The following is a 24,944-nucleotide window of genomic DNA, read 5'->3' as shown; positions in this document are numbered from 1 at the left end:
AGGTCAAAACTTCAGTTGGTGTGAATTGGCTCCAGGACTGGGAGTGTGAAATGCTCAAGGAGTTTAGAGAGGCTGCAGACACAGAAAACCCAATAATGGGAGATTTCAGCTCTCTCATCTTGACTGGGAACATGTCACCTTGGGAGGGGAGGCAGAGATTCCATTTCTAGACATAATGAATGATTGCTGCTTGGAGAAGCTGGTTCTGAAACCAGCAAGGGGACAGGCAATTCTTGATTTAGTTCTAAGTGGTGCACAGGATCTGGTTCAAGAGGTGAATATTGCTGAACTGCTCAATAATAGGGTCCATAATGTGATTAAATATAATATCCTGATGGGGGGAAAATATCACAGAAACATAACACAGTGGCATTTAATTAAAAAAAACACACACCTGTTTTTTGGCATTTAAAAAGCTCTAGAGGGGATCTGTCAGGCCAGTAGCCTAACTTCAGTACCAGGCAAATGAATTGAGACTACAGGCAGTCCCTGGGTTACATGGATCCGACTTACATCGGATCCCTACTTACAAACGGGGTGAGGCAACCCCGCACTAGCTGCTTCCCCCCAGCAGACCAGGGAAACGTGAAGCTAGCGCCCCCCCCCCCAGCAGACCAGGGAGATGCGAAGCTAGCGCCCCCCCACCCACCCCTCAGCAGACCAGGGAGACACGGAGCGGCTTTTCTCAGCAGACACCTCAGCTTGAGAATAAAGGACTGAGGGAAGTGAGGTGTGGGAGAATAAAACTGAGCTCTGGAGAAATGTTTGGCTAGAGTTTCCCCTACAATATGTACCAGTTCCGACTTACATACAAATTCAACTTAAGAACAAACCTACAGTCCCTATCTTGTACGTAACCCGGGGACTGCCTGTACAATAAAGAACAGAATTGTCAAACACATACATGAACACAATATATTCTGGAGGAGTCAGCACAGCTGTCACCAAGGGAAATCATATCTCACCAATCTATTAGAATTCTTTGAGGGGGACAACAAACTTGTGGATAATGGTGATCCAGTGGGATATACTGTACTTGGACTGTCAGAGAGTCTGACATGATACTACACCAAAAGCTCTTAAGCAAACTAAGCAGTCATGGGATAAATGAGACGGTCCTCTCATAGAACAGTAACTGGTTAAAAGAGAGGATATGAAGGATAGGAATAAATGGTCAGTTTTCACAGTGGAATGAGATGAATAGTGGAGTCTACCAAGGATCTGTACTAGGACTTAGGCATTTAACATACTGCTAATTTATCGGGAAAAAAGTATATACAGTAAGGCGGCAAAGTTTGCAAATGATACAACATTACTCAGAATAATTAAGTTCAAAGTTGACCACAAAGAGATCACATAAAACTAAGTGAATAGGCAAGAAAATGGCAGATGAAATTGAGTGTTGATACACCAAGTAATGCACATTGTATGTATAATTGTAATTATGTTTTCCAAAATGATAGGTTCTAAATTAGCTGTTACTTCTGTGAAAACATCTGCTCGGTTTGTAGCAGCTGTCAAAAAAGCTAACAATGTTAGAAGCCATTAGGAAAGGGATAGATAATATAACAATAAATATCAAAATACTGCTATCTAAATGCATGGTACACCCATACTTTGAATACTGAATTCAGTTCTGGAATCCCCATCTCAAAAATGATATAGAATTGGTTTTTTTATTCAAAGAAGGTTTTGCAAACCCCAATTCTCCCCTCCCTGCACCTTCAATATTATTAAAACTTAAACTGGGAAGTCTAAACAAAGTTAGAAGTGATTTTTATGTACAATACTTGAAACATAGACTGAAGCATTAAATATACCTCTTGCTACAGGAATAAATGTAAGTGAATAGTCTGCACTGTCACTTATGAAAAGCTGGTTTTTCACTGTAGGGATGGCATTTTTAATGTGTATTATTATTATTAATAAACCCTGGAAGTTCAAATGATATCAGGGCCACACTGAGAATGGCACTGTCCAAGCATGTAATAAGAGAGAGCCCCTGTCCTCACAGAGCTCACACTCTAAACAGACAAGACAGCAGAAGCATGGGAGGAGAAAGAGAAACCCAGAGAGATTAAGTGACTTGCCCAGGATCATACAGCAGATCAGTATCAGAGCAGAGGATAGAATTCAGGTTTCTTGATTTATAATCCAGATACTTAAATGCTAGTGCAGGCTGCCTCTTGTAGCACATGTTGAAAGGGACTGTATATTGCAGAGATCGCAAAGGGGATTATAGGATCTTTTACCTCCAATGTTAGAGGTTGAATTTGGCCCAGGTTGGTACTCTTGCTGTTAGTGGCTAATCACTAATCTCTGCTAGATTAGTTTGGGGGCATTTTTGCAGTTGATAATATGTATCTATGTTATACAAGGCTTCCTTGCCCCCACGTACCTTCCCCAGAGGCAGTTTCAGAAGGGATGTTAAGGAGAGAAAGGAGTGTGGAGGATCACCCTGACTTGCATACAGATGAACTTCCTTTGGGGCAATTGTGAGGTGGTAAACACCTGCCGTTCTGCTTCCTGCACTGTGCCTATACAGTGGATAACCAGAGGCCTGCTCATTCCATGCTGTGTCTGTGGCCTCTTTCATCTGCATTACATTCACTTTAATTAAAAACAACATAAGTTGAGCTTCTGATCTGCTTAGAGCACAACAGCAGATAATAGTGACCACAAACAGGGCCAGCCAAGTTACCTCTCATCCCTGCCAGAAGCAGCATGGCATGTTTTATGATTACATATATAGGCTTTTTGCTAGAGTGTTTTATTGGAGATCTGTTCACTGTCGCGGCTCAAGACAAACAGTCATGACCAGCAAAGCATCCTGGTCTTACTCTAGACTTGAACTAGCCTTGAACACACATGACAATCTCCATGGTCTACTCATTACAAAGAATGGAAATAAACCAAGAGTGGCTGAGTTGCTTTGCAGCTGGATCAGATTAGAAAGCAACCAAGCATAGAGTTCCCTGTTTGTGAAGTGTGTCTGTTTGCATGAAAAACTCCTTCATCCTGAATCTGTGGGGACCGTGATATAATTGCAAAACAAAAGAAAACAAAACAAAAACTCAGAACTGTCATCCTAAAGGCATCACATTTAAAACTATATTATTTCTTGAAAGGAGAGCGAGCAAGCAATCCAATTAAGTCAAGTGTACCAGGGTTGAGTTAATATGACTCTCACCTGCAGGTGTCAGGCGTGCTTTGATAAATGTTGTGATATTTAGACCTTTCCCACATTAAGAGACTAACATAGAAATGTGATGAACTGCAAGATAAGACAAGCAGCTTTAATTCAGAGTCTTTCAGCTGCATCAAAAAGAATAGCGGAGTTTTTTCCTAAGTAGTTGAGTCAGCCCTAGTACAATTTTTGCTCATCCAAGATTGAATTATTTCAGGGCAGATTAATTTGGATACATGCTATTAAACTTCACAAGGACTGGAAACAATACTGATCATGACAGCCCTAAACATCACGCATAGGGCAGTTATCACATACACACATAGCTCGATCTGTATTCTCTCTAATAGAAAGCAGGCAGTCTGATCCAATGGATAGAGCATTGGCTGGGGACTAAGGAGACCTAGGTTTTATTCATAGCCCTCCCACTGATCTGCTGTGTGACCCTGGTCAAGCTGCTTCTTGTTCCAGTTTCCCTTCTGCCACCTTTGTTGTCTCTTAGATTGTAAGATTTGTGGGGGAGGGGCTGCCTAGCTGGGGTATGTGGACAGTGGTTGGTGCAACAGAACCATGATCACGCTAAGGGTCTCTAGGTCTATGTCTACACTGCAGAGTCCAGGGAACGTGTCTGCTCTTCCGAAATTGAGTTCAGAAGAACAGATGCGTTTTTTTGGCATCCCTGTAAACCTCGTTTTACAAGGAAGAAGGGATGTTCTGAAAAAGGTTTTTTTTCGGACATTTGGCCCAGTGTAGACGGGCCAAATGTTGGAAAAGCCTCTTCTGAAAAAAGAAGCAGAAAAAGCTACGCAAATTGCAGTTCGCAATTGCTCCACGTGACTGCAAGATACTGGCTTATCCTCAGCCTATGAAGGACCCACTGCCCACGACCAGGCACTGTTTATTTTCTAAACACAGTCAAAACATAAAAACAGCCTTTCAGCCCATTGGGGACAGCAGCTGCCAGCAGATTTTCCCCTTTGCCTGTCTCAGTGCCTTCTGCGAGCTTCTTCCTGGCCCTTTCCCCAGAGCACCGTCTCTCAGGGCTTTCTCCCACGAGACCCTTTTCCCCCAGCAAGTTCCCAGTGCATCTCCTCACTCTGACAGGCACAGCCACTTCCCATTCCTTATTGACAGCCTGGGTCTATATAGTTCCAGGTGCTGCCTCATCCTCTTACATAGCTAAACTGGGAGCATCTGTTCTGGGGAGTCAAACTTGCTTCAATTAAAGGGGCCAGACATCCAATGTCAGTCACAAATCCATGGCCACTCAGGATTTCGGTTGTCCCTGTGTTGCTCACCAAGGCCACTGAGACCTTCATGTCAATAGTAGGCGATAGAAAACAAGCTCCTGCTGGTTCAAAATCAGAATTCTTCTTTGAGCCCAAGGAGAATATCTCCTTAGCTGATAGTGGTATGCAGCATTTTTCAAAGCTCCAAACAGTTCTGATTCTGTCCTGCAGAAGGCAGTGCGATACACAAACACGTCCGCTCATTGCAATGCACCCACTTACTACACTTGGCCGGTTGTTGTACTGTTTAAACATGAAAATGACAGGCAGATTAGTTAAAAGGAAATCAGTTCCCTCAGGCCTATTCCTGTCTTTCATTATCACTTGCTTTGGCCAACAAAAAGGAACCTGGTCCTGCACACACAATGTATAGAAAGATTCTTGCAAACAAGCAGACCTGGCCTGGCTGAGTGTGAGGGCTGGAGTCTTGTGTTCCTGTCTTTCAAATGTCTCCCAGGCCCCCCAGGAGGAATGCACTACACATGCTTGGGGCTGGTTTGTGCAAACTGAAGGCTCAGCAGATCTGGGGAAAGAATGGCTGGGAATGCAGACTAAAGTCATGGAAAACAAATGGGAAGGCCAGGCCTGTGCTGGCTTTGCTTGTCTTTTGTCCCCATGGGAAAGTCTGTGCATTTATCTCTGCCTCACTCCATAACTAAATCATCCATCTCTCTATTGACCTGCCATGTGCATCCCCTTTGCCTTTTGTTCTTTAAGGCAGACATGCTGAAGATATATTTGGGGAACTGTTCAACGAAGCCAATAGTTTCTATATGCGGATGAACTCCCTGCAGGAGAGGGTGGATCTTTTGGTGATCAAGGTCACTCAGTTGGACTCGACTGTGGAGGAAGGTAAGATGGGACTGACCAACAGGAGTTGTCATTGTTCATCTCTTTTGTGTACAGTGTGGAAGTTGTAATCAGAAGGAATTTGAATTGCAACTCTGCTCGACTAAGATCATACTCAAATTTGGCCAACTCCTTCCTCGCTGTCACTTTCTCTCATGGAGAGTCATTCCAAAGGTTCAGAGGGCAGTCACAGATTGCTAGTGTGCAAGCCATTGAAAACCCTCTCATTCTTATTTCTGCTGAGGCTGGGAATGCCACAGGCAAATTCACGGGTGTTTTGAGTGAGATAGTTCCCATACAACCCAGGGAGGTTTCGAGCCAAGGAAATGGCTCTGTGCCACCCCAGGTTGGGTGGAGGAATACAGCAATTGCCATACCATGCCAGTGCACCATCTAGGCCAGGGATTTTCAAACTTGGGTCGCAGACTCCCCACCACCACAGAGCTGGGGAAGACTCTGGTGGGCCCATGACACTTTGTTTTCTCTAAAGCACCGCAGCCACAGAGCCCTGCAGCTCCGATTGGCTGTAATTTGCCATTTCCAGCCAAGGGCAGCTGTAGGAAGCAGTGTCCTGGCTTGCGTTGCTTCCTGCAGCTCCCATTGGCTGGCAAACCGCAGCCAATGGAAGCTGCGAGGCTCTGTGGCGGTGGAGCTTTAGATTAAACTAACTGTTGTGGACCTGCCAGAGGCTTTCCCTGATGGGTCCACAACCCAAGTTTAAGGCCCCATGATCTAGGCCAATATCCTGTGTCCAACCTGTGCCAGATTCTTCAGAGGAACACAGTGCAAGGAATCCTGCAGAAGTCAGTTTTGTCCTAAAGTTCTGCTAGGGAAAGGATCTTCCCTCCCCACCTCTCGCCTTAGCAGGGGGCCAGCTAATGCCATAAAGCGGGAGGATTTGTATCCTTTCCAAAATACCTTTGTTTAAAACCCTTGCTCTTCTAACCTTGGTGAGCATAAACCATGGTGCTTTAGCTATGCTGCACTGTCAGAGCAGCCATTTGGACCTATGGCAGCTGAGTATAAATTAGAGCAGCCCGGAGGGTTAAAGCAAGTTTATCAATACGATTAGGACTAGGGATGTTAGTGTATACTATAGTCGTGTAAATAATTAACCAATAAGCCTGAGCTTATTGGTTATTCATAATGACTACATACACTCCACCCTTGCTGCCTCTGTATCAGAGGCAGCAAGGGTAGGGGAGGCTGGAGCTGGTGCTTGTGGATCCTACGGAGCCACCTGCCCCCACCCCTTGTTGCCTCCCACAGAGGTAGTGAGAGGAGGCCTCAGGATGGAGCCGGTGCTCTGGGAAAGCTGGCTTAAAAGCCAGTTCCCCATGTGTGCCAGCTTCACGGAGCCACCTCTTCCCCAGCACAGCTGCTGTGGTACAGTAGAGCAGCCTCTGTCCACGGAGAGCTCGGGTTCCCCACAGATAGAGGCTGTTGCCACCCCACGCTGCTATCTCTGATACAGAAGCAGCAGCGTGGGGTGGCAGGAGGCTCCTTGGGAGTGGAGCTGGGAACACCCGTCCTGCCCCCGGGGACCATGAAATAACTGTAACTGCTAAGATTTGGGGCAGTTACATGATTATCGCATTAAATGATATGTAACATCCCTAATCAGGACCATGATGTGTTCTCTGGCCCATTCAAGTTGCCAGAGTATAAGTGGTAACAGGATTTGGCCTCTAGTGCTGAATACTGAATCCAAGTGGCTGGAACTCATTGCAGAACATGTCCTTCCTTTACAAATGTGGCTGTATATTTCTTTAAGATCTTCTCTTTACTATCTCTGAGTAATGCCACAGTTGCTATGGTTATTTGTTCACTGAATCCCTGAAATGCAGCTTGTCAGTCATGTCTAAGTGCTCTTCATGGGCAGCCTTAGGTATCTGCTGATGTGGCTGTGAACCACCCATCACTCGATATCACAGCAGCTACCCATCTGTACAAGGAGAATTGGAGAGTCTGTCACTGTCTCTCCTTCCCCCCTGCAGACAGAAGGCAGCAATCCCTCCCTTCCAAATCACACCTCCTGCTTTTGTGGCATAGTTGCTGCCTTGGTAGCTCTCCATGCACAATGGCTACGTCTACACTGGCATAATTTTCCGGAAATGCTTTTAACGGAAAAGTTTTCCGTTAAAAGCATTTTCGGAAAAGCGCGTCTAGATTGGCAGGACGCTTTTCCGGAAAAGCACTTTTTCCGGAAAAGCGTCCGTGGCTAATCTAGACGCGCTTTTCCGCAAAAAAGCCCCGATTTTCACAATCGAGGCTTTTTTGCGGAAAACACTATTGTGCTGTCTACACTGGCTCTTTTCCAGAACTGTTTTCTGGAAGAAGATTTTTGCCCGAACGGGAGCAGCATAGTTTTTCCGGAAAAGCACTGATGATTTTACATTAGATCGTCAGTGCTTTTCCGGCAATTCAAGCGGCCAGTGTAGACAGCTGGCAAGTTTTTCCGGAAAAGCGGCTGATTTTCTGGAATAACTTGCCAGTGTAGACACAGACAATATGTTAAGAGTAAATACTCCAGGCAAACACATGAACAGTTACCTTTTTTGGGGAACAGAGAGAACACCAGCAATTATTTAATCAGCTCAACTGGATGAGCTTAGCCAGAGAGAGGAGAAGAGGACAACGGGGAACAGGAAACCTGCCTAATTAATAAATATGACTGATGATTGTCAAACATATGAAGAAGCACTACAAACATCCAGTGGAGGCTAGAGACATGGGGATCTATGCCCTGAAGCACAGGCAACAGACACTGACATATAGGTACACACAAAGAGGACATAACATATATGGAACCTTTCTCCTGCTAAACAAATGCTTAACATGTCTGCAGATGAGAGCTGGGAGGGAAATGGCTTTCTCATCCTAGGAAAATGTATGAGTTACTGAAAAAATGTCCCACCCTGACTCAAAGTGAGAAATCATCCTCAAATCTTTTTACAGACTGAAAAGCCAAAGAAAACTTTTGGCTCCAGTTAATATAACGTTTCATTTTAACACTTTTAAAACTTTTTTCCAAACACTTTTAATTCAAAAAACGTGTTGAAACTTTTCATGTGAAAAGTTTGCGTTAGATGAATCAGCATTTTCTGATGTTAAAACGTTTTACTGCAAAATTCCTGACCAGCTCAGAGACATGCAGTCTGGCTAGAGCAGGCATGTCCAAAGTCCGGCCCGCGGGCCAATTGCGGCCCGTGTTCCGGTTTAATACGGCCCCCCAGGTAATTTGGCAATATCTATCTTTTATGGCCCCCAACGAATCCATATGTATTGAGATGAATACATTGTAAAATCTCAGTTAATGTCAGTTGGTCTAAATCAGTTATAAATATATTTGGACACAATATGTATACTTGGTGTTATGTTCCTGTTCATATTTTTTGAACTTAAAAGTTGACAGACAACCTTTATTACCAATAATATGTAATGTACTTTACAATGTTCCTGACATATATTTCAGCTTCCTGGATTTTTTTTTCATCTGGCCTTCAGATATGAAAGGCAGAGTGATTTAACACCTGTTTAGATTTGTCATCCATGTGACGAAATGAAAAGTATGCCGTTTGCAATAAACTTTGCATAAAATAGTTAATTTGCATTTAATTTTAATGGTTCAAAGAATGCCAGGCAAAATGGTCGGCCCTCACGCATGTTCACTTCATCAAATCTGGCCCTCTTTGAAAAAAGTTTGGACACCCCTGGGCTAGAGAGTGGATTCAGTGGATATAGGTTGCTTCCCACTTAGCAGTTTGGAAGACAGCCATGACTATGCTTGGCTATTTGATCTGACAACTTGGTTTCTTTGTGAATTGCTGGGGAGAAGAAGGCAAGAAGCAAATGCTAACAGGTCCACAAAGCTAGAGTCCTTGCAAATAGCAGAGGGGGACCAGTGCCATCTTTTTTATGAGGCTTTAGGAGTTAGAGATTAATATAAGCCATCAAGGTTAGCCTGGTTCAGAACTGCCACAAAGTTTCAGGGTAATCAGATTTGCGGAGTTGATTCAGGCCCATCACTAATAAGACTTGACCAAGAATTCAAGATAATGTGGTTACATGTAGTGCAGAATGGGCAGTACCAGTGTTTGGTAAAGTGTTACGCTGCATATGCTGCAAAGGATGTTAGAAAATTAAAATAGGACTTAGCATTGTACTAACTTTGGAAAAATTCCTCTGCACAAAGTCCCATGTTTCTTCGTTTTGTGACTTTCAGAGCAAAATTGCTGTTTTACACCAATCAAAAGGTGGATTTTCCAAATACCACTGTTCCATGCAAAGGAGACCTAACAAGAGCCAAGAATCTGCCCCAGTGTGCATGTGTATCTGACAGAATTTGTCACACTCCCTCTGTTACCTTTCCTTGGTCATTTAGCGCAACAAGAATGATTAAAGGTCTAGAGAACATGACCTATGAGGGAAGGCTGAAGGAATTGGGTTTGTTTAGTTTAGAAAAGAGAAGATTGAGGGGGGACGTGATAGCCGTTTTCAGGTATGTAAAAGGGTGTCATAAGGAGGAGAAAGAAATCTTGTTCATCTTGGCCTCTGGGAATAGAACAAGAAGCAATGGGCTTAAACTGCAGCAAGGGAGGTTTAGGTTGGACATTAGGAAAAAGTTTCTAACTGTCAGGGTAGTCAAACACTGGAATAAATTGCCCAGGGAGGTTGTGGAATCTCCATCAGTGGAGATATTTAAGAGTAGGTTAGATAAATGTCTATCAGGGATGGTCTAGACAGTATTTTGTCCTGCCATGAGGGCAGGGGACTGGGCTCGATGACCCCTCGAGGTCCCTTCGAGTCCTAGTATTCTATGATTCTATGATTTAGCCTCTGTAATATCTAGTGCATTCATACAGCTTATACTGATGTGGGGAACTTCTGCTTGCTCTTGCCTAACACAGATCCTGCCATGAGTAAAACTTCACTGAATGTAGGTCTCTTTCAATTCAGTGATAAAAACTTGCCCACTTCCCATCCAACGAGGAAAGCTCAGAGTGGTTCCTTTTTTGGCAAATTGCTGTTTTCCATCTGGTGGGAGCTCCTGCAGCACGACTCTCCGTGGAGTTGGCGTCTCAGGCAGTCAGCAGGAGAGCTGGGGATGGCTCAAATAGCTGTGCTGCAGGCTGGATTTCTGCCTCCCACTCTCCCCACATACAGCTCATCTCCTTGTGCCCACATGCAGGAGCTGCCTTGGCAAATGCTCGCTGATCGAAAGGGCTAGAGGGATTGTAAACTGCAGGGGTGGGGAGGAAATGTGAGAAATTCTGCCTGATGCCTTCCGCGAGGCCTTGATTTTAATAACAGAGATGTGGCTATATTAATCCTTAAGCACCACGGCTGCCAAAGTGACCTGGGATGAGTCTCTGGCATGCACAAATTGAACATGAGCCAATCTTTTCGTCTAGAGCATCAACGACCTGTTATGCTTTGAATAGCTGTGAATTTACATGCTGGGTATCAGGTGAGGCTGGCAGGCGTGCAGCATGAGTGTTGAGCACAGGGGAAAACTGCAGGCATGCAGTGTGAGTTTTTGATGCTGAGCCCAGATGGGAATGACAAATACACATTGTAAGTGTCAGGGTTGGAGCACTCAAATATGAGGATACAGTGCAAATGTCAAGTGTGTGTTGTTAGTGAAGGGCGCAGACAGCAAAGATCAGGCACTTGGCTTAGTGTCGGGTGAAAGGTACAGAAATTACGTTGAGAATCCAAATAGCAGGCCCTCAGCCTTTCCCCCAGCACAGTAACGTTTCTTTTTTGTGTGGTCACAGTTTCACTGCAGGACATCAACATGCGGAAAGCGTTCAAGAGCTCAACAGTGCAGAACCAGCAGGTGGTCTCTCGGAACTCCATCCCTAACCCCGTGATGGAGATGTACCAACGCTGTGACAAGCCGCCTCCCCTCAACATCCTGACGGCATACAGGTAGGGCGGGTGGGGGCTGGAACTAACCAACGTGCCTTACGCCCACTGTTTTATTGCCGTGTACTGTTCATTACAGTCTAAACTAGGGATGTTAAATAGCACTTAGGAAGCTAGTAGAGTAGTCAATGGAATTTCCATCGACTAGTTGATAAAGGGGGTCACTGTGACTCTGCTTTTTAAATGTAGTAAGAGCAGCCAGGCTGCAGAGGTGCAGCATCCCCGCAGATATGGTGCTTGGCAGAACCAGCTTTTAAGCCAGCTCCCCACAGCACTGGCTCCTGCTCCCACCCCCCTTGTTGCCTCTGATACAGAGGCAGCAAGGGACTGGAAAAGATTAGTTGAGTAGTGACTTGACTACCCGATAAGCCTAGGCTTATTGGGTAGTCGACTAGTTGTTTACATCCCCAGCCCAAACAATTCTGAACTGAGCCAAACCTGCTTTGGAAGAGATTGTTTCCTATGAAATTGGAAGGCTGCACTTCTGATCAGCCTTACACAAGTATTACTCAAATGTCACTCCATTGCCTTCAGCAGCATTACTTCAAATTTACACCAGCATTCGCTAGGTCAGAATCTGCACACTCAGTTCATGTTGCTGAAAGGAGCTTCCTCTGGAAGTCCATTGGTTGCCTTATTCTCAAGTGCTGTGATGGAGTCAGCCTAAGGTCACAGTGGTTTTAAATTCCTGGGTGGTTACGGGAGATTATGGTCTGCTGTTTGGTGATGGTTTAGTAAATGATGCTCTTTTCTCAGCTGTTCAGCTGTCTTGGCATTGCAGCTACCCTGACTGAGTCTCTTGAGCAAGGCAACCAAAACCACTCAGGGTTTATTTAATACAGACAATAATACCCTGTACTTGCCCAGCACAGCTCATCCAGTGATAAATGCGAGAAAGCATCACTGATCACTAACAGATTATAGCTAAATATGGCCTAGATCATCCAAAAAGCCAGGAACCTGATCCTCAACTCTGATGCATCTCTGAGGAGCGTCTTCAGAAAATTAGATCTCCTCCAAGTCTGCATGTCAAACAGACCTTAACAAACCACTGACTTTGAAGCCAATTGTATTTTCCATTGTTTAGCAATTCCTTCTGTGTGTCCTCTGTGCCAAATCCTTCACAATCTATGTTGTAGCAAAAGGGGAATGGGAAGAGAGCGGGGCTGGAGGTGGAACAGTGAAGGGGATGGAAGGAGGCAGCTAGAGGGAAGGGAATAGGCAACTGTAGGCATGAAGCAAAGAGGTGTTTTGCCACTTGCCAGCAGAGCTCATTGGGGTTTATTTCCCAAATGCTGAGCTCATTAATGTGCCTTTGTTCTTAGCTATTCAGCTACTGATAATATTTCATCCTGTTACTGAGAATTTCCTCTCCCCTCCCCAACTCTATTGTGGTAATCCAGAGACGACAAGAAAGATGGCCTCAAATTCTATACTGACCCTTCATATTTCTTCAACTTGTGGAAGGAGAAGATGCTGCAGGCAACGGAGGACAAGAGAAAGGAGAAACGCAGGCAGAAGGTAAAGGCCTCAGAGAAAACTCCGAATCGGGCCTAAGATGAGAATGGTCAGGACTCAGTTTGATAGGCAGATACTGTCAGGTTGTAGCAGGGGTGGCCACCCGCGGCTTCTCAAAAGTTAACATGTGGTTCCTTGCATAGGTGCCGACTCCTGGGTTGGAGCTACAGGTGCCCTCTTTCCAATGTGCCAGGGGGTACTCACTGCTCACCCCTCAGGCTCTGCCCCAGGCCCTGCCCCCCTTCATCCCTTGCCCCAAAGCTCCCGCCCCTTCCCGTCCCCTCCCCCAAGCCTGCCACACTCTCACATCTCCCCCGAGACTCCTGAACACTGCAAAACAGCTGATTGCAATAGATGAGAGCATGGGTGGGGGAATTAGGGGTGTGGTAGCACCCACAGACCTGAAGTGGCTTCCATCATATACAGGGTTTACAGTTTGGGTCAATGGCTCTCAGCACCCCCACTATTGAAATTGTTCTAGCACTCCTGGAGGAGGAGCTGATCAGCGGGGCTGTCGGTGGGAAGGAAGTGCTGGGGGTGAGCTGATTGGGAGGCTGCTGATGCATTATTGTGGCTCTTTTAGCAATGTACCTTGGTAAATTCTGCCTCCTTCTGAGATTCAGGTTGGCCACCCCGGGTTATAGCATCCTTCTGAAATGGGTGCACTCTGTCATTTATAAGGTGCACTTCACTGTACTATAGTCCTCAAACTCATGTCCAGTCAATGCTGTAAAGGAGGACGACTAAGTTCCCACCCTGGCACCAGAACAGACTGACAACCCAAGGAGCCTGGGTGTCCTTACCCCATGTGCTCAAGTTGCAAGGTTTTACAATGAGGAAACATACAGACCCTCACACTACATCTGTACTGCAAGGCTTTTCCGCAAGAGGAAATGCAAATGGGGCACTCATTTGCATATGTCGTGCTCGCATCTGCATTTCCTCTTCGAATCCCTTTTGTGCAAGAGGTTTCTGTGCAAAAAAGAGCTGTGTGGCTGTTCGGCTCTTGCGCAAAAGGGAGGTTTTGTGCAAAAAGGTGCCATCTACACAGCTCCTTTTTGCACAAAAACCTCTTGGGCAAAAGGGATCCGAAGAGGAAATGAAAATGCGAGCGTGACATATGCAAATGAGCACTCAATTTGCATTTCCTCTTGTGGAAAAGCCTTTCAGTATAGACGTAGCCTTAATGTCCAGACTGGCAATAAAAAAAATTCTGTGACAGGGGCCAAAACTTGTTGCTTGCCCTTGTTTAGGAGTCGCATGACACTGAAACCTTTGAAAAACAAATCCCTCTGGGATATTTTTGACATTGTCCTACCTTGATAAATGTCCCGTACATGCCCCTGAGCTATAAGGCACTCAAGGGATTGGCCTCCTGAAAACAGAAACATAAAGGAAATCTGGGGGGTTCTGTGGTAGTTAAAGGATCCCCCTCTGCTTTTCTTTTCAAAGGGTTCAGGGACAGAAAAGCAGATTTTAAAATAGAAACAAGCCCTGCATGTGATCAAAGAAAATATTTAAGGACTGGGTTGAAGAGAAAGAGGCGTATCCCATAAGCACCAGTGGATGCTGCTGGACCTTTTCTTGTTGCTTTGGTTAATGCCTATGGGTATGTCTACACTACCCCGCTAGTTCGAACTAGGAGGGTAATGTAGGCATACCGCACTTGCAAATGAAGCCCGGGATTTGAATTTCCCGGGCTTCATTTGCATAAGCGGGGAGCCGCCATTTTTAAATCCCCGCTGGTTCGAACCCCGTGTAGCGCGGCTACACGGGGCTCGAACTAGGTAGTTCGGACTAGGTTTCCTATTCCGAACTACCGGTACACCTTCACGAGGTGTACCGGTAGTTCAGAATAGGAAACCTAGTCCGAACTACCTAGTTCGAGCCCCGTGTAGCCGCGCTACACGGGGTTCGAACCAGCGGGGATTTAAAAATGGCGGCTCCCCGCTTATGCAAATGAAGCCCGGGAAATTCAAATCCCGGGCTTCATTTGCAAGTGCGGTATGCCTACATTACCCTGCTAGTTCGAACTAGCGGGGTAGTGTAGACATACCCTAAGTCTGATGGAAGGTGTCAAAGGAAAGGGTGTAGCAATGGCCCACAAGAATCTGAAGACTCACATGGGCTATGCAACAAAGGGCTCATGATATGAGCTTATACTTCACCCTGATGTTATTCTCTCCAACAAGTATGACTGTAGACTTGAATTTCCATGTTCTTAGAGACTTTAAGGTCAGAAGGGACCATCATGATCATCTAGGCTGACCCGTAGGCCTCGGGACATCACCCACTCTTAACTTCTGGCTGTGTTACTGACATCCTCTCTGTTCTCTGCTTTGTCAGTAGTTTGGCTCAAGTTTCCAAATCTACATGGAAATCATATGGAAAGTCTCTGGACTATATGGAGACCAATAATTCCATCCCAGTTTCCATAGCTAACTGTGCCAGTTTAGAAGGTGAAAACAAACTGGCTTTACCTGTTGGTATTCAAAGCCTTCCAGTCTATTGTACATATCCTAGGCTGCCTCAGAACCAGCCTTGGGATTGTTGTTGGTGTTTAGATCTGCACAGTCTTATTGCATAGTTGAATGAAAAGTACGCAGTCCTGCAGTCATGCTAACAGGACAGTGCTTATCTGCTTCCAGGAACAGCGGTTAGTGGAAGATTCCACCCGGGAGGTGAAGAAAGTGAGAAAAGCTCGCAACCGGCGTCTGGAGTGGAACATGATGGCATATGATAAAGAATTCCGGCCCGATAACAGGTTCTCACCATCCCCATATCACATGGCCTCATCGGAAGGATCACTGTCCCCAGATAATAGGCAGGTTTTCAGTATTACACACTTATTGTTTTTCTTTGATTTTCTTTGTTTTCCTTTTTTCTTTTTGATTTTCTGGATGATTTGGTTCCTCGTGACAGTGAAGGAGTCTTAGTGCTGGCTAGGAAGCAGGTACAGGGAAGGCAGGCACTGGGTAAACTCCTCCCCCAAGCCTGCTGCTTAGCACAGGCACCTGCATTCTGATGTGCAACACCCCTATTAAGTTGTTCCTGTACTTATCAAATCATGTCTAATTCTACATTGGTTTTGCATTCTCTGTGTGGAACTGAGGAGAGACCAAAATATTTTCATTTGGGGCCTGAGCTAGGATTTCCACCCAGCTGAGCTGAAAGGCTGTTTCTTTAGCCTACAAAGCTACTGCCGCCTCCTACCCTCTGCTTTCACCATCCCAATACTGTCTTGCATGTTTGCATCTTGGTGGCTACACATCATGTCTCCACATGTTGATGCCTTGATCCCAAATCCCAATAGGTGCTACCATACTCCTCCCAGAGCTGTCCTCACCCCTCATTCCATCCCTGCTGCTCATGCAGGAATACAACCTTTGGTATTTTTGTGTGCAATAGATCTTATGCATCAGATGCAGCTGATCACTCGTACCCGGCCAGTCCTAACCACCCTGCACAGCAGATATTGGCTCCAGCCTCACACCTCTCAACAGACAACAAAGAGATCATCCTGGTTGCTAACCAGGCCCCGGAACACATCTACAGACCCTCGGCAGCAGGAAGCCGTCAAAACAGTCTCAACCGAGTCCAGCAGCCCCACGTGCCACAGCATCCAGAGGCTATACTGAATGGACCACGACCTCAGATTGTCAAGGAGTATGGGTATGAATTCCAATCTGCTTTTCATCCATAAACCTGTTTCCCCCTTGAAAGTGCACACAGTGCTTTAGAAAGGTGTCCTATTGACAGCCATGGAAAGTCAGATTCTCTGTCCACAGAGCAAGTATAAGACAGGCACTATAGATGCTCCCCACATAAGTATGCTGCACCATTTATGGAAGTCTCCATGGCCCATTCAGTCCCTTAGTCCGACAAGAACGTCAGTTGGTGCCATCTGTGAGGGCACTTGTCTATCAGGAATCGCCCTCAGAAAGCACTGTCTTCTTCCACATCATGCCACAGCACCAATGATGATTACGAGTCCAGAACAAAATTGGTCCAAATTGAATCCAGTAGCCTCAATATGTATAGACTCCTGTCCAAATCCCCCAGTCCTGGTCCCAGCTTCCCGACTCCTCCAGCCTTCTCCTTGCTACTAGCCTTCATTGTTACCCAAAGATCAGCTGATGCCCAAAAGCCATATGCAAGCTCAGATTCTGCCCTCCATCATCCTGTGGAACCCTGTAGAGCTCTGTGCAGGGCTAGATTTGCAGGCAGTGGTCAGGACCATCCTCGCAATGTATGGGGCTCTACGGAAGTTACCTGAAGCTGCTCACTTCTCTGCCCCCTGTGGCTTCTCCTGGGGCTCTGAGCTTCCTTCGCACTGTGACGCCCTCCCCTCCCAATAGCTTCTGCCCAGGCTTGGGACTTCCTTTGCGCCCCACTTCCCATGCAGCTTCTGCCAGGGCTCGGCTTCCCTCTGCTCCGTATCCCCCCCTCAGCATGGCTTCTGCCGGGGCTTGGGGTTTCCTTGGAGCCAGCGCAAAGCCACAGAGGCTGAGGACTCCTCTCCAGCCTCAATGTGACAGGAGGGAAGCCTCAGTTCAGCAGCCAGCTGGCCAATAGGAACACATGGGCAGTGGGGAAGGAGCATCACCCTGTGGCTGATGGCTGAGAGAGCAGCTGTGGGAGGGGCTGGGCCAGAGAGAAACCAACAGATGGTGATCAGGGCCATATGTAGGCACACGAGCACGAGGCTGCATATGCCTAAGGACAGCTTTGGCAATGGGTCCTGCCAATTAGAAGTGGGCAGGATGAGTGGAAATCTTTTGTCAGTACCTTGGATGGCTTCTTGTGAGCACTTGGCTTGGGGAGACCTTCCCTTTCTCAGTGCACTCCAAGTTCATAATCCTATGGGAGATCTTGCACCAGAGTCACAAACAAAACAAAAGTAAAAAATAATTCATCACATGCATTTGAGATAGTCCTTGAAAGGGCCATTTGGGTTCTGAACTCAATTCTCTCCCTGGGTTTGTCTGCACTGCAATCAAAATTTTATGGCCAGGGCCCAACTAGCCTTCATCAGCACATGTGAGTTTGCAGGGCTCGGGCTGCTGGGCTATAAAACTGCCACATAGATATTTGGGTTTGGTTTGGAGCCCAGGCTTCGAGACCCTGGGAGACTTGAGCCGGACATGAAAGTCCACAGTGCTATTTGTAGCCCCATCGCCCAAGTCCCACAAGTCAGCTGACCTGAGCTCTGAGACTCTGCGCTGAAGGTTTTTTTATTGCAGTGCAGATGTGCCCTCTGCATGGTCAGTTTCACCGGAGTCTAACAGGACCCAATAGATTGTCACATTGCTCCTCCTCATTCCGTGTCACTTTGAATATATAAAATGGCCAATGCCAGAGGCTTCAAAGGAAGGTGCAATCTCCTCTGGACCCTCACAGAAATTAAGTTAATTGCACAATTCTATACAACAGGAAGATTTTATCCTGACCCCCGTGGCCAGACCACCCTTGATACAGAACGATGGACAGACCCTTTAACTTTGTCCTGCCTGGTGTAACTGCAGATACTATTCCTGGTATGATGCAGGGAGTTATTGGCTTTTCTGAATGAGTCTGAAGAGCCTCACTGCAACTCTATTATCTACCCTTTTGGTATTGTGCAAGACAAAGGCACGTCCCAAACAATAACTAGCATTGTTTTTCTTTTGGATGGATACACTGAGGTGTCAGAGACTGTGGACCCCTGTGACAGTGATTCTCATGCGGAGATACAATATACTGACCTAAGGATTCAGCCAGATCTCTGTATTCCTCTTACTTTTTTGTCTGTTTAAATGACCAGTCACTCAGTAGCACTTCAACAATGTGAAATACAGAGCGCTGACCTTCTGGGACATGAATATCAGAGGGGTAGCCTTGTCATTTAGTCTGTATCTGTAAAAACAAGGAGGAGAACTTTGGCACGCTAAAGATTTATTTGGGCATAAGCTTTCATGGGTAAAAACCCATGATGCAGCTGACGAAGTGGGTTTTTGCCCATTGAAGCTTATGCCCAAATAAATCTATTTGCTGTTCTTCCAGGCCATGTCAGGTCACTTTCACCAGCATCTCAGCTCTTACTCAAGCTTTACAAGTTTCCCCTGCTTCAGTTGCTGTCCCGCCCCTGCCTCTCAGCACATAAATTTCACTGGTTTTTACATACTCACTCGGTGGCAGACTGGCACAAGATAACTGTATTTCACAGCTTATGCCTGTTGTCCAATCAACTTCCACGGCCCAGGGACTTCCTTGGCCATTACACCTGCTGGGACCAGGCCCAGAGTTTGAATGCTATATCTGCTTACAAGGACCAAGTTCCCTGTATGTTTTTGTGTTTGTGGCTTTCAGGTGACACCTTTGGGTATGTCTAGACTGCATCTCTCTAATTTGCATATAAATGGCCACCGCGTTTTGCTGACTCAGCAAGGAGGTTTACAGGATCTGTCGAAAAAGTCTTTCTTTCTCAACAGATTCCCCTCTAGACTGCCACTTTTTGCCGACAAAGTGCTGAGTCGGTAAAACGTGGCGCCCATTTTTATGCAAATTAGGCACGGGATATTTAAATCCCTGCCTCATTTGCAATGGCGACCTGCCTAATCTGCATCCCTCTGCCGACAGAGGGATGCAGTCTAGACATACCCTTAGAAAACAAAACCCTGCCTGACTTTTGCTACCAAAGAGGGTTTCTCTGAATATATAAGAATCATTTCAAATGCAGCCACAGCTGGGGTGGAACATGGGAGCTGTTTGCCAGCACACAGCGGAGCTACGCAATAGTTTAGGACAGGCAGTAGAGCTAAATACCATGTCTCCTGCAGCAGGAAGGGAGCATGAGCATGTCCCAATGCTGGAATTTCTCTGGGATCTTTTGGTCGCCATGAGGTGACCCCATGTTGTGGGTCCTTGACGTCGCGGTTCATGTGTGGTATCGTTTCTGCTATTGGCATTGATTTGCTTTTTGTCCTTTAATTGTTGCAGTCCCCAGCAGATGCCCTTGGCAGAATACTTTGTGCCTCCTGCTCCCCCGCCCCCGCCTCCTGTGATACCCTCTGCTCAGACTGCCTTCGACAGCCCCATCACAGCACCTCCCGCGATGGCACCCAGCGCTGCAGCCTCTGGGCCTCACTCCTCTTACGCTCCCTCCCCACCTCCAGCTCCACCCTGCCCATATTCCACTTCCCCCCCTCAGACTGGTCCGCTGGGGCCCCCTGTTGCCCCACCCCCACCCCCACCTGGTCCTCCAACAGTTGCCGCCTCGCCGGCTCACTCGGCGTCACCCCCTGCTGTGGCAGTTGAACCTCGGAAACCTCAGATTCCTCTGATACCAATGAGCGATGCCAGGAGCGACCTGCTTGCTGCAATTCGGAGGGGTGAGTTACACACAGCCCGGGACCCTGGCACTAAAGAGCTGGGTGGGGATCTCAGTTCAGCGGAGGTGGAGAGAGAAGGTCATGTATACTCTTGGCCACACATGCTAGAGGCCTTATCCAAAGCCCATTGAAGTCAGTGCACAGTCTCCCACTGATTTCCATGGTGTGGGATCAGGTCTTACATGCTCAGCAGACCTGTGGAGAAGATATTTCTGGAAGTGTTACATGTAAACAAACATTACTGAGAGGGGAATTATTGACGGGCGGTAAGACTAGGAGCGATGGGATGAAACTGAGCAAAGGACCAGTGGTGGTAGAAGATGTGGGGATGGGGTAGAAGCCCCATCATTTGGGAGTTTTAAAACCAGATGGCACAGTGCATGAGCAGTAGGGAACAAGCTTGCCTGGGGAACTGTAGAGATGGTGGCGGACAATATGATCTAACACGTCTTTTCTGTCCCCACTCTCAGCTAATAATGCTGGGTTGAACAGTGGAGAGGGAGGCAGGATGTGGCTGAGCAAACCCACAGAGCCCATTGGTGGGCAGGTGGGTGTTTTATAGTCCTCCTCTCTCTGCCAGATCCATAGAGGATTTAGGCCAGCTACAGCACCAGTGAGGGAGCTGCAGCTCACGCTACAACAGCCAATGCTTTTCACTCTGAAGTTCTCTGGTTCACGCTTTGGAATGACCTGGGAGATTTTCCATCTTCTCTCCTGCAGGAATTCAACTCCGGAAAGTCCAGGAGCAGTGGGAGCAGGAGGCAAAGAAAGAACCGGTTGGCAATGATGTCGCCACTATCCTGTCCCGCAGGATTGCAGTGGAGTACAGCGAATCCGACGATGACTCAGAACTGGACGACAATGAGTGGTCAGATTAAGCGAGCTCAGAATGCTGTGTTGGAGTGAACTCTCCCCTCCCTGCTTGTCCACAAGAAGGTGTGTATGGCTGGGCTTCCCTGAAAGCAAACGCTGACCGCTGTCAGCAGTTAGTGTGACGTGTTCAGGAGCTTTGCTTTTACACAACGTTTCATTGTTGAAAATAGGATGCTAGTGTTGTCAGTGGAGAGTGTGCATTGGTGGGACGGATTTTAAAAGCAGCAATAAGAGTCCAGAGTCTCTCCAGGTGTGGCTATGACACTTTAATAATGCTAAGAATACAGTGGGACCAGGATCAATGAAGTCACTCTGGGTTTACACCAGGGTGACTGCAATCACAAGCTGGCCCCATCTATGTGTTTTTAGAGAAACAAAACTGCAGACAGTGCTGCTTCCTTGGCCAGATGTTAATTTCATAATGAAAAGCTCCTGAAAAAGCATCCTGTTCCCACAGCAAATACAACCTCATGGGCAGAAGTGTCTAGAGACCACAATTCACTTGCTTGTATTTTCTGCAGCTACCTAAAATTGTGGGGATTTGGACAATATGAACCAGGGAAAAGCTCCCTTCACTGCCCTGAAAGTTACATGCGGAAGATGTCTGTTTTCCCGTTAAAGTAATATTTTTAGTTTTACATTGTGACAGTCGTAAAGGAGAGTTAACTGCTGCCTCCCAGTTCTGCTTTTAAAAGCACTTCATAAAGATGCACACATGTTTGTGGCAAGGTTATATTTACATCTCTGCACTCAGATTCTCTGGAGAAGAGCATGAAAGGAAAGTTTAGTATAAACCCGCTCTTCTTTTGCCAGCAACAAAGAAACAAAGCACTTGTTACTGCTTAGAAAGGTGTAAAGTCAGTTTAAAGAGAAAAGAACCTAGCAATAGATTTAAGTTGCCTAAGAAAGATTCTGAAGGCCTAGAAATAATTGGCTGACAGTGCTGTTCTATTGTTGTATCACCTTATTTTAAATAAAATTAACCAGGCTAAATAGGACTCTTAGCTGCCCCCAAAGAACCCCATTCAATTTAGCAGGGAGCAATATTTGTATCATTGGGTTGAATTTTGCTTTTTCAGTTTTTTATACCTGAGATTTTCATGTACAATTGAGGAGAATTTAGTTCCATTGCCAGAATAGTTATTGATGGAACAATTCTTCCACTGTTACTCAGTCTGGGCAGTAAATACACCAGGAGCAGTCGTACTGTGTAGGGGTGGAGTACAGCAAACTTGACAATGGCTGAACTGGTGATTATGAGTAAGACGGGTAGGATCAGGCCCTGCGGTAAGATGCTGAAAACGCCAGTGATTGCTATTTGGTTTATTAATACAAATGGAAAGTGATTCATACAATCATTTTCATGTAGACACTCAGGCTGTGTCGAAAGAGGGATGTAAATTAGGCACTTCAAAATTGCAGATGAAGCTGGGATTTGAATTTCCCGCACTTCATTTGCATCATCATGTAATGGCACTCTTTCGAAAACATGCTATTTCGAAAGTAAACCCGCGGTCTAGACGCAGTTCTTTTGAAAAGGGATTCGAAAGATCCTGTAAACCTCATGGTCTAGACTGTGGTTTTTACTTTAGAAATAGCGTGTTTTCGAAAGAGCGCCATTATGTGATTATGCAAATGAAGCACGGGAAATTCAAATCCCAGCTTCATTTGCAATTTCAAAGTGCCTAATTTACATCCCTCTGTCGAAAGAGGGATGTAATCTAGACTCAGCCCTAGACACAGCCTCAGGGAGAAGTCCTGGGAATCCAAAGGGATCCGATGGAAATATTGAAAACCCACGGTCAGTCCTGAAAACGACAAGAGATCAGGAAATGGATTTTGACCAACAGAAAAATGTCTAGTGGCAGCCTTGAATCTACATGATATGGTCAAATCGGACTCTGGTGTTCCAGGGACACAAATGTGCACCCCAGCAATTGCACCATTTCCACTTCCCCTGTCCCCAGTCCTGTCTGACTCATGTGTGGTGACAAAGTTGGATTCTCTTACTTTCCTCCCTCTAATAGGAACCTTGAACGTTGGCTCCACCCTCTGGCTTCTTTGTCCATGCAGCTGACTGAAAAACAGCTGACAGAGGGAGAGACAGTTATTGGTCAGCCACATTAAGAGTCCCATGGGTCTGTAGGTGGGGTGCTGTTGGCTGGAGCCCGCGAGTTTTACCTTATACAGGGCCCCATATGGCTGTGCCACAATTCACTCTTATTTACTAGAGAATGCTGCTACTGAGCTGTGCTCCAGGGGTCAGTTGTTCTCCTGCCAGAGACAAATTCTTCTTGTTGAGAGACGATGAACGCAGCCTGCAGTGGCAGCCTGCCTCTAGCAACCAGAAAATATGCAGCTGTGGGAGTGGGGAAAGGATTCGGGGTGGGTTGGTTTTCACGCTGTTGAAACACACAGGCTGGTCTGTGCATGAGTCTCTGCTTCTAACCATGCAGCTTAGGCCCAATCCCAATGGCCATACTGGGTTTTGATTCTTCCCATTATTAGGCAAAACTCCCATTGACTTCAATGAGAATATTTGCCTGAGTGAGGGCTTGCCCATAAAGTCCTTGGATTTTACTTCTGACCTCCATGTTATGACAGTATTGATCTCATTAATATAGCTAGACCTCAAACAGCTATCCCTGCTCTGCTCAGTAAGGGCCTGACCAAAAGTCCACCAAAGTCAGTGACACTGTTTCCATTGACATCAGTGGGCAATGGCTGTAACTAAGAAACTATATTCTGGTTGAAATGTGGTTAACACTTAAGTGCCTAACGGATGAATATCCACAGCAGGGCTTAACTCGAAATAAGGTACGCAAACTGAGCTACATCAATTGCATAGCTTATTTTGAAATAGTTTATTTCGAAATTGGGAGCGTCTACACAGCTCTTATTTTGAAATAGAGCATCTTCCTCCGACTTCCCTTACTCCTCGTACAACGAAAGTTACAGGAGTCCAAGTAAGAAGAATTTCAGCTTGACAGTATTTCGACATTATTTGGAAATAGCTGCCTGCTGTGTGGACACGGAATAAGTTATTTCGAAATAATGCTAGTGATTCCAAAATAATGTTACTGTGTAGATGTACCCAAAGAGAGGGACATAAGACTTTGGTCCATCACACCATGATCCTGCCTTCAGCAGTAGTCCATATGGAAGGTGACAGAAAATCTCCATTTTGCAGGGAGAAGGGATGAGGGGGTTCCCTACTCAAACCAAGCAGAAAATAGTTCCCAAAAACCTGAGGCCTGTTGGCAAGTCAGACCAGCTTACAGGAAAGAAAAAGGAAAACAAGACAGCAACCAGCATAATTTCTCTGTGGCATTGACATAGGACCCAACAGCTCAGCTGTAGCTCCTGGGGCAATGGGAGTGTTAAGCAGATACAGAAGTAGCTGGTGCAGTGGCATGGAGCTGGGAATTCTTGGTGTGTGATAGTAACACAAACAGCTCTTGCTTCTACTGTTATCGTGTCTGCTTAGAACTAGCAGGCAACCCCCGTCCTGAGAAATGGAAAATACGGTGGTCGGAAGCTGCAAGCCAAACCCCAATCTCTTTACTCAGGCAAATACCGACAGTGAAATCAATGATGCTGCTTTCCTGAGTGAGGGCAAGCAAGATTTGACCCTCCTGCAAGATCAGGAAAAGCCTTGCATGTTAGAAATAGCATATAAAACAATCTCATAAGTATTTATTGTATAGTGGTGTTAATATATGCATGATTTTGTTGTGATCCACAAATGAAGAGAAATCGCAGACTGATGGGTTTGATGTGTAAGTTTAAAAATATAATATATTTGGACATAAATGCTAAAGAGATGTAGCTATGATTGAATGCCAAAGAGATGTATTAGTTGCCTTTATCTTTGGCATGATCATAAGTTCATATCAGCTGGCCTACTGTGCTAGAGCAGTGATGGGA

At 46.0% G+C, this 24,944-nt stretch overlaps 1 protein-coding gene across 1 annotated transcript in view; it reads left to right on the top strand.

Moving 5' to 3' along the window:
• The window catches only part of LOC102449094 (actin-binding protein WASF3-like), a 55,461-nt gene extending 33,019 nt beyond the window's left edge, over positions 1-22,442 (top strand). The window contains exons 3-9 of the mRNA XM_075940869.1: positions 5,194-5,328; positions 11,106-11,259; positions 12,660-12,777; positions 15,423-15,598; positions 16,183-16,446; positions 19,753-20,144; positions 20,865-22,442. Coding sequence (XP_075796984.1) covers positions 5,194-5,328; positions 11,106-11,259; positions 12,660-12,777; positions 15,423-15,598; positions 16,183-16,446; positions 19,753-20,144; positions 20,865-21,022 — 1,397 coding nt within the window. The 3' untranslated portion in view covers positions 21,023-22,442. The remainder of the gene's footprint in view (positions 1-5,193; positions 5,329-11,105; positions 11,260-12,659; positions 12,778-15,422; positions 15,599-16,182; positions 16,447-19,752; positions 20,145-20,864) is intronic.
• The last annotated feature ends 2,502 nt before the right edge of the window (positions 22,443-24,944 follow it).

This window comes from Pelodiscus sinensis, chromosome 13, assembly GCF_049634645.1.
Source record: "Pelodiscus sinensis isolate JC-2024 chromosome 13, ASM4963464v1, whole genome shotgun sequence".
NCBI lineage: Eukaryota > Metazoa > Chordata > Testudines > Trionychidae > Pelodiscus > Pelodiscus sinensis.
Note: the sequence above shows the minus strand (reverse complement) of the source record. Positions and strands in the feature narration are given on the sequence as shown.